Source organism: Centroberyx affinis, unplaced genomic scaffold (assembly GCF_046629955.1).
Source record: "Centroberyx affinis isolate AG114_WGS23_722 - 3 ecotype Tasmania unplaced genomic scaffold, CSIRO-AGI_Caff_v1 ptg001278l_1, whole genome shotgun sequence".
Lineage (NCBI taxonomy): Eukaryota > Metazoa > Chordata > Actinopteri > Beryciformes > Berycidae > Centroberyx > Centroberyx affinis.
In genome coordinates, this window is record NW_027279787.1 from 128543 (window position 1) to 138680 (window position 10138).

Sequence of the window (10138 nt, forward strand, 5' to 3'; positions counted from 1 at the left end):
TCATGTTATGGTTGTGTAACGCTCGAATGTAAAAATAACATGAGATCAGACCGCCATGACTATAATCCAACACTGTCATCTGATCACATGTTGGCGATGCTACCACATGATGCTCCCAGGGACTTTAGTGCATCCTCCATATGACACATGCTGAAATCACCAGTCACCGCTTGCAACACTTCCTCAAGGAAATGTGTCTGGGCAGAAACGATGACGGAAGAGCCTTCATTTCACTTTTGGTTGCACTTCTTCATCACAAGATGAGCTTCACAGGAATTGTAGGAATAATCACAGTTACGAGGCAGCGCATTGACGTTACTAGTTGGTACATTACACTCACTTTCTAATTAGTTGTGTGCTCTTCTAATGATTCGGTTGTGCCTATGGATTATATGTGTCTATTGTAGAAATACAAGCATTACTGCAAGAAAAGCAACCAATAGCTGATGCTGTTTTCTGTCAAAATGCATGTTCTTCATGGGCAAAAAATTGAACAATTTCTTTGTGAGGAAAACATTTTTATTGAAAGATTAATGATTAAGTACAAAGTTGCACAGTGACAGTTAAAAAAATACGTTGCTTCCTTTTGTTATCAAATTCTATAGAATGAGAACAGCTAGTTGTATCAGTGTAATTAGTCCTTTAGATCAGACCCCCCTTCACATTTCAAACTTTACTGTGCTGTAAAGCACTCTTGTTACTAAATAGAGTTATGTTGGGAAATGTCAGTGGTTGGGTTTTGAAAACACCCACTGCACACCTGACCCTTCACAGGGTTTCTTACATGTTTTTTCCTAACTAGGTCTTTGTGGGAGTTTTTCTAGTCTGAAACTGGAGGGTGCTGTTTTCATTTACTGTTTCCTAATATGGGCGTTGTGAAGCCCTTTGAGACTGTAACTGTGACAAAGGGCTAAACAAAACTTGACTTGAAAGAAGAAGGCAACATGTCAAACAGAAGAAGAAGTGGCCTCAACTGTCTACAAACACCGAACCGAGGGATGTTAAGCCTCGTTATCAAAATTAAATTCCCTAATAATAAATAAATATATAGTTATATTTATAAATAGATTAAAATAATAAATAATCTTTTAATAAATCAATAAATAGATGCCATGATAAAAATGGCAAGATAAGGTACGTTTTGGGCATGAGCCAAAATCAATGTGGATGTGCCAGCTGTCGGTCAGCTCTGCTGTGCCTCCTGGACGAGGCTCCGCAGGCAGCGGGCCATGTCCTGCACGAACGACTGCAGCTGCACCAGGGTGAGGTGGGTGGCCACCTGCACTTCAAATTCCCCCTGGAGCCGCAAGGCCAAGGTGGCGGCAGTGGGCTGCACCCCCGGCTCCGCTTGGACCTTTCTCAGCATCTGCAAGACACGCAAAAACCACATCGTCAAGGTGTGACAGCCATGAGACTCTGAGTCAAGAGAATGTAACTATGCATCCCACAGAGCGGGCGTCTCCACCCAGACAGTCAGCAGTGATTCAGGAGTCTTCTGCTACCTTGTGGATCTGAATGAGAAGGTCTCTGATGTCGGCCTGTAGTTCGGTCACACAGTCTTTGTTGTCCAGCTGAGGTAAGACAGACTTCAGTAAGGCCTGGTGCAGCTGAAGGCCCTCAGACATCTGTCTCAAACTGGTCTCCTAACAGGACAGAGCGCCAGCAGAGTGAGAACAAACACAAGTCATGTAGTCATGTTTCTTTTTCTTGGATGTAGCTCAGAGGATTGTTTCAACCGGTGGATGATGCTTACCAAAGTAAAGCTGTCTGATATGGCTTTGACTACAGGAGCAGGGGGGAAGCGAATGGTATCTTCCATAGTCTTCAAATTTGCATTTTCTGTTGAGTTCAGTTGCAGCGTCTGTTTTAGAGACAATACAAATGTTAAGGATAGATTGCAGTTACAACAGGAAACACAGGAGCAGCTGGGTTCACTGTGCACTGCTGCCAAAATGAGAAATTCCATTACAAGCCAAAAATGTGTTTATTCTGCTATGTGCTTTAGGCTTATTTTTTTATTACTTTTTTGGCATTTATTTGAAAAGTTTTAGCAGTCTAATGCAGCAACTAATACTGCAAAGCCTATAGAGTTTCCTGTTTTCATAGTTGTACCAGTTGCAACTCAGATGGTGAATACTGCTACTACTACTACTACTACTACTACTACTACTACTAATAATAATAATAATAATAATAACAACAATATTAGCAATAATAATGACTATAGAGAACTTTTCAAAGTTATTTCCATTGTATTTTATAGCCAATAATTCAATAATAAATAAAAGATGTCAGAAATTCATTCACAAATCAGGGTTTCAAACGCCTAAAATAGGCACCGAGGAGACTGTCAGGTGGCTGAAGTCTATGTATGGGCCCAGGCTGAGCGGAGATCTACGCAGATTCATCATACGCAGTCAGAAAATAGAAAGCCCTACGGCACTGCCTGCGCTGTATTTATAATACATGAAAACAGAACGCCTCTCACCTCGGTATTAATGCAGGACTTGTGCGTCTCGGATATGGAGAGCAGGACCTTTTGTATTAAACTGAGGCTCCTCTGTAAAACCTCCTGGAACGCCGGATCCGCAACAAGTGTCCGGCTCGCATCGGGAAGCTCCGGCAGAGGTGCGCTGCGCACCACAGAGGCCATGTAGCCGTGAATGGCGATAACTGCAAGAGGAGAAAAATCAGTGTCACCACCGAGGCATCAGCACGACCTCCTTCTGCACCCGACACAAGGCTCGGTGGTTCGCAGAGCAGGAAAGCAGCCAGCAGGAAACAAAGCCGCTTGTCTCCTCAGAAGCCTGCCTGCCAGCCGCGCCGCCTGCCCGCCCGGCTGCGCTGGGCTTGTCTCCCCCCGGGCTAAAATAGCTGCATGAAGTTTACAATATCCCCAGTAACACGAAGCCCCGTGCCAGAAGTAGCTAGCTACTCTAGTTAAACATAGCAAAATTAATTGATTCAGAGTCAGATTTGATCCACCCGATTCTGTTCTGAGATACAAAGTAATAAATAAACTTACAGCGAACAGACAATCCATCTTGAAACAGGTCCAGAGCCGTTAACATCAATTTTGTAGCAATACTAATTAATTCATGTTGATTAATAGCCTACACATTCAGCCTGTGATACACTCTTTAAATGTTCCACCTTCACATTTCCTATGCATTTACCCCCGGAGTGATGACATGGTGCTTATTGTGAGTTTCAGTCCAAAGGAAAAGCTCTATAGCTAATGATGTATTAAAGATTTGGCTCAACAAGCTTGTAGGCATACCTCTCCGGTCTCTTCCAGACCCCTCCACTCTCTGTTCCTCATCAGCAAGTGATCAGACAGCAGCTTCCACACACACACAAACACACACATGCACATGTAAGCATTACCTCATTACTCACCAATCAGGATGTTCATTGCAGCAAGCCTTTCTTTGGGGAATGTCTTTAAGTATTGACCTCCAGTGAACACTATCCATGATTTACACTGGACACTTATAGGCATATATATACCAAGTCTGTGGAGATATTTTGGGATTTCCCGCAACTCTGTATTTCATTAGAAGTCTCACAATGAGCTACAAAGAAATTTACACAATTAACTCCATTACCTAGGCAGATTTTTAGTACAGATGGCCAATATCAAACCTCACAGCTCATCAGGAGAATGGGATTTCGCAGAAACTTTAAAAAAAAACTTTAGTCAAACTTACTTTGACTAACATTAAAATTCCTGCTCTAGAGCTGATGCTTGTACAGGGATCCATAACTGTTTGTGTGGAATCAATAATGCTGATATGTTGAATTTAAGCCACATTATGGATATTTTCTGGAGTATATTAAATCTGACTGTGTATTGACATGTTATATATTATGGGTAGGGATGATGGAAAACAATGTATTTGCATCTTAACTCAAGAAAACAGATTCATTCAACAGATTCATTTTGTCCCATGGTTTACATACAAGCGTAAACAGACAATTTACAGCTTCAAAACACATGTAGCGTTAATGTTTAGGCTGGCAGATATTATCAGATCTTGTATCAAGAGCTCAGTCAATCAGCTGTCGTGTGAAAACGTCTCCAACCCAGGAAATCAGAACTTAAAGAGAAGCTGGGTTAATGATAGTTCAACAGAGTGTGCCACACTTCATTTCAGGATTGGACCTTTAATTTTAACAATAAGCTCTGTAAAAACTAGTCTTTCACTACATATATTTCAATCTAAAATCGATTTTCTCTTGTGCAATTGAATTTTCCATATAATATGGAAATATATACACAATTTAAGAGTTTCAGTTTGTACTGAAACTGAAATTCCTTCATTAATTAATTTTTCAAATGATGTAACATAGCCAGTAGATTTGTGTCTGTGAGGGCCATTTACACAAGACTAGCCTGAAGTCAGATATAGAGAGGCACAGAGGAAACAGGAATTTCCTCTGACGGAAACCTGAAATGGAAATTGAAAGTGCTTCAATGTTTTAATCACAATTTTACTACAAATCAATATTTTTTTTACATTTTTTGGAGCTCTTACCTTACCTGAGTTGTCATTATCGTGTCGAGTCTGTGATCATCCCTCTGAATATTTTTGGGCCATCTTGAACCTCATGGAGAGTTGTCATCATGAAGAGTGGTCTGTGGCTTCCGCCTCACCATTAAAACACACACTGGAAATTGTGACGTGTTTACGTACACATTGGGGAAACAAATATTTGTGGTGTGTGATGAAAAAGGAGTGGAGATGACTGCAGATGATTGCACACATTACATGTAAACAATTTGCTGAGATGCTGTCATCAATTTCAGACGTACATTCAGTCCAAAATCAGCTGCATTTCCCATCAGAGGGAACAAGAAATTGTATAACAACCAAACTCATGTACATGACAATTAGAGTTCACAGCCGCATTTCTTGAACAGATACCAGTCAGTGGACACAGCAAAACTCAAATAAATCTGATTATGGTTGATTGCTGATCAGTTAGATCTAGTTAGGCTCATTCTCTGTGAAGTCCTTTGAGACATGCATGCGATAAAGGGCTGTATAAACAAACAAACTTGGCTTGACTTGAAATTTGATGTGGATTTTAACCAGTTATGACAATACAAGAGTGATCTAGGCTTCATCTTTCCAAGGGTCTTTGAACCTTACAGGTGCCGGCTGCTCAGGACCAGTAAGCTTACCAGACCAAAGCAAAGTCATAGTAGTGAAGAGAGAAAATAGTCAGGCTTAACTCATACAAGAGTGCCATCTTGTGGCATCATCTATTTTACGCATATATGCATTGCAAAAATCTTGACTCTATTGTATTTTTACTATAATGTAATAAACAGTTGTAAAGCACTTTTTAAAATAGAGTTACAAAGTGAAAGAAATAAAAGTCACAAACACAAACAATACAATGCCAGGCATGAATTAAAAACAAGGGTACAGAATAATGAAACGAATACAATGAGAAAAAATACGCAAAAAGAACAAAAATGTTTTGTAAAAATGTTTTAAAGATGTTTGTTTTTTTGATACAGTGACTATCCAAAAGCTCTTGAAGTGAAACTACCAAAAAGGGATTTAGGACGGTTTTTTTTTATCATTTTGCTTTGCCAAAATGCCTCTACTGCTTCCATACCACCTCCATTTGTCCAATTAAATCCTAACTGAAAAACCGTCAATTCCACACATATGCAAATGCAGTGACAGTTAAGTAACCACCACATACGCGACTGGCCAGTGTAGCAGATCAGTTTGCTTCATGCTCTGACACAAGGCCCCTTGATCATTCAGTGAAGGTATGTTACATCTGGCCATGCTTGGTAGACTGTGAAGTGAAGCCATCAAATCTGATCCCTGAAATCCACACTGGTCTGATCTCCAATCAAACCTGCACATGAAAGGAGGTCATTATTCACTGCTGAGGCCTCGCTCTATGGCCTGTCAATGACCCAGCTGGGAACACTATTTGGCTGTATGGAGGAACAATGTGCTAGCCCGCTTTGAATATAAAGGGAAAGGTAGCAGGTCCATGTTGAGTACAAGGAGAGCGTACACAAAGAATAACGGACAGGGGTTTTACATTCTGCTGTCACCTCTTCTTAAAGCAATATCCCACTTAGTTTTATCATGGGGGTTATTCGGCACTTTATCGCCATGAAAACCAGAATATAATCTACCCACAAAGATCGGATGCAGCTGGACGAGTTTGTAACGTTCTGAGTTTTACCTCCTATTCATTTGAATGAGGCCACGCAAATAGCCTGAAAACTGACTTTTGTGAATAGGTTCAACAACAGATCCAACTTTTCATACAACAAAACAGTCCTGGGTCCATTGTCATTTTGCATTTCTATTGTTGGTTTACACTAAAGTTTGTATTGAAAAATAAAAGTAGTTAGTGATATTCCTCCACTGATGAGAAGAAAAATAATCTGTCTATCAATAAAAATCACAGTAGCGGGATCTGTTGTGACTGTCTCTCTGCTGGGTCAGATGTGTTCTGTGCTTTAACTCACTGTTTTATTGTTTTTGTAATGTATTTAACTGTTTTGTTTTGTTTTATTGTCTTTTATAATGTTTAATTGCTCTGTTACTACTTCTTCTTTGCTGATGTCTTGGCCAGGTCTCCCTCCTAAAAAAGAGATTCTGAATCTCAAGTGGACTCAAGTGGACTTCCTGGTAAAAATAAACTAAATGAAACAAATAAAAAAAATAACTCTTTCTTTCCTTAGTGACGTACAGGCCCTGGGTTCAGATGGCCCATAGACGCCCATATAGAATGACCAACTGTGGGATAGTTTTTCCTTGTAAGTCAGAAGTAGGGCCTCTGTTTTCAAGGTTTAGTCTGGACCCTGGGAATACTTACAGCTGTCCTGATGATAACATTATTATTACTAAGGATGTGGATGGCATTAGCAGATGTTTCCTGCTCTTGAAAGCACGCCATAAAATGTTGCATTCACTCTCCTAGATGATGCTCTTAGTAGCTTAATCACTGGCTACTACCGCTTCTCTACTAAGAGCATTTACTGGCACTGGTTCAGCTTGGTATACATACAAGCTCTCGATCCTGTAAATAGAAACATTTGCCCTCTGGTATTGAAATGCCCTATGTGTTCCTCCATGGCAAAGAATGTATCCTGGTTAATTATTTCTGCCAATAAAATGCAGGTCAGGAACTGTGTGCTTAAGATCTTTTTTAAAAAAAAAAACCAAACTGTAATGACTAACTTAACTGTGATTTTTCTCATCCCGTTATAGGGCGTAACATGCGATGAGAGTAATGCTGAGCTGTCCTGTCTTATGAGATATGACCGAACAAAGGAGTTGCAAAAAATGGATGATACTCTGGAAAAAAAAGCTGTCCTGTCTTATGAGATATGACTGAACAAAGGAGTTGCAAAAACTATATTTTTTCTTGGAAAGTAAAGTAAGGAAGGATCCTTGTAAGTGCTGCTCTCGTTATGAAAGTTCAGCACTCTGGGGAAGTGAGTGTGGAGAGAAATGGATGTTACTCTGAAAACGACTGCACAGAAAACAGGAAGATGACGTCAACTCCGCTTCCATAAGAAATGTGACTCAAGTATCGCCTTGTCAAGTCAGTTTCACCCACCAATACACCTGCTGTGTGTTTAACTCATGGTGACTCTTCAGATGGATTGAGAAATGTAATGTAAACACATGTACGCTGCTGGGTTGCCCTTACAGATAAGCTATACACAAAAAATGAGAGTATATCCAGACTGAGAACATTGGCCTACATTCAGTGGTGGAATGTAACTAAGTGCATTTACTCAAGTACTGTACTTCAGTACAATTTAGAGGTACTTGTACTTCACTTGAGTATTTCCATTTCATGCTACTTTATACTTCTACTCCACCACATTTAAGAGGGAAATATTGTACTTTTTACTCCACTACATTTATTTGACAGCTTTAGTTACTAGTTACTTTGCAGATTTAGATTATTAATACAAATTATAAATCAACTAATAAATTATGATATATTTTTACAGGTTAAGCTACCCAGCAGTATATAAAGTAATTAAAATTAGCTCCACCTTTACCAGCTGCAACATTAAAGTGATGAAGACATTAATGCATCAATAATTATAGTCCAATAACATGATATGTATGATTCTGAAATGGGCCATTCTGCATAATGACTACTTTTACTTTTGCTACTTTAAGTATATTTTGATGCCAATACTTTTGTACTTTGACTTAAGTAAGATTTTGAATGCAAGACTTTTACTTGTAACAAAGTATTTTTACACTGTGGTATTGCTACTTTTACTTAAATCAAAGATCTGAATACTTCTTCCACCACTGCCTACATTCAATTTGTGTCATACTTGTAGGTCACATCTCTGAATGTAGCATAAAACATCAAAAGAAACGCATTTGTTAACTTGAAAAGACAGGGGGAGCTGTGGTACGGCACTTTGAAGCGGTCTTGTTTCCTTTAATCATCCGTCTTCTGTCTCCACATCACCCCATAGAGGAAACCGAGGAAGGAGGAGGCCACCTGGGACTGTTGACACTCACCCAAGGGATGTCCTTGTCACCGTCCTCAGACGACTGCAGGGTCTTCGGTGTCACTTACCTTTGGGCCGGAAGAGGAAATCCACGGGTGCCACACGGGGCCCTCGCCGAGAGACCCCATGTGATCTAGGAGCCTGGAAACATTTTCACCTGCAACCCAACGCCAAACGGGGCTGCGCTCTGCGGGATTGGATGCGTCACCCTATCCCCCACTTTGTGTCCCATTACCCAGCAGTTGTAATGCTCACACCAGTGTAACGTGTCTAGGGTAGCAGGCGGGGCAAGCTGAGCTGGCCTGAAATTTAAATTAACCCCAGCGACAGTTATGTGTGCCGGGGAACAGAGGTGTTACATTACCTGAATACCCTCACTCCCCAGCGTGCATGCACACACACCTGTCGTACATACAGGTGCACAAAAGAATACACACACTCGCACACAATAGCTGAAAGAAATACACACACACACACACGCTGTACGGAACTAGTTTTATCTTTATCTACTCCAGCAGTGAGCCTCCCGCCAGAGTGGCTGGTCTCAATGCCCCCATATGAGTGTTTTATCAGGGGAAAGAGGGAAGAGGGAGTGTGTGTGTGTGTATATGTGTGTGTGTGTGTGTGTGTGTGTGTGTGTGTATGGGGCAGGAAATGTCAGAGAGAGAAGCTTACCATCTATTTTTCAGTTGCTGTTGAACCTCCTGCTCGTCACGGGAGGCTGTACCTAGACTTCCTTGAGATTAACTCTGTCAAGATCAATAATGTTACTCTGTAAAGTAAACTCAGCCAAGAAGACAGTGAAGAAGAACCTGGCTGCAAAATGTAAACAGTTACACATACCCAAAAAGTAGCCGTCCAGTTAAAAAACAACTGCCCTTGAACTTGTACTTTTAGTTATAGAATGGAACAAGCAATAACGGGCTTAATGGTGTTTTCTAAGAGTGAGGTGTTGCCTTTGGGAAAGAGGCGGTGTGAGGAAGAGGAGGAGGATGTGACAACGGCAGCCATCGCGCGTCCTCTGGACCCGCCACTTCACTGGGCAGCTCAAGGACATTTGGAAAGTGCTTTACCCCGAGCGAGGTCTCGCCAGGCAGCAGAGAGGGGGGCAGCTGATCCCCTGTGGCGCTCTCTCTCTCTCTCTGTCTCTCAATTTCTCCTGAAGAACTGGGTCGCACAAGTCGATGGATGCGTTCCCAGACTTTCTGCTCAAGTGTTTTTATGGCTGTCATAAATACTTTATTGCTTGTGCTCTGCTCTAGAGGCATTTGTGTGTTTGACACAGGGATACCCTTGTTGACAAACCATGTTCCAGGTCTTAAACATCAAATTTCATTATTCAACACAGTGGAAGGTTAATCTTACCTGGCTATGTGGAAAGGACAAACGCACATCTTAGATCATCATCTTTTAGCCAGAATATACAGTTTGTCATTAATTTAGTGATATCATCCATTTATTTTCTTAATTTATTTTTGATTTACAGTAAATGATCTCCCCACTCAACTACATTACTCTTTTTGTGCTCTCAGTTCATATTGATGATTACATCAGCCAGGACACTGAGATGCATTTCTCCCTTTGGCAGGGTCTGGTGAATTAGGA

At 40.9% G+C, this 10138-nt stretch overlaps 1 protein-coding gene across 1 annotated transcript; it reads right to left on the minus strand.

The window, feature by feature from the left end:
- Positions 1 to 561: 561 nt before the first annotated feature.
- csf3a (colony stimulating factor 3 (granulocyte) a) lies at positions 562 to 3317 on the minus strand. Its single transcript, XM_071525266.1, has 5 exons — positions 3281 to 3317; positions 2489 to 2673; positions 1754 to 1861; positions 1503 to 1643; positions 562 to 1366 (listed from the first exon to the last, which is right to left on the minus strand). Exons 2-5 carry the CDS (start codon positions 2651 to 2653, stop codon positions 1184 to 1186), a joined length of 597 nt encoding a protein of 198 aa, XP_071381367.1. The 5' UTR covers positions 2654 to 2673; positions 3281 to 3317; the 3' UTR covers positions 562 to 1183.
- Positions 3318 to 10138: the final 6821 nt, after the last annotated feature.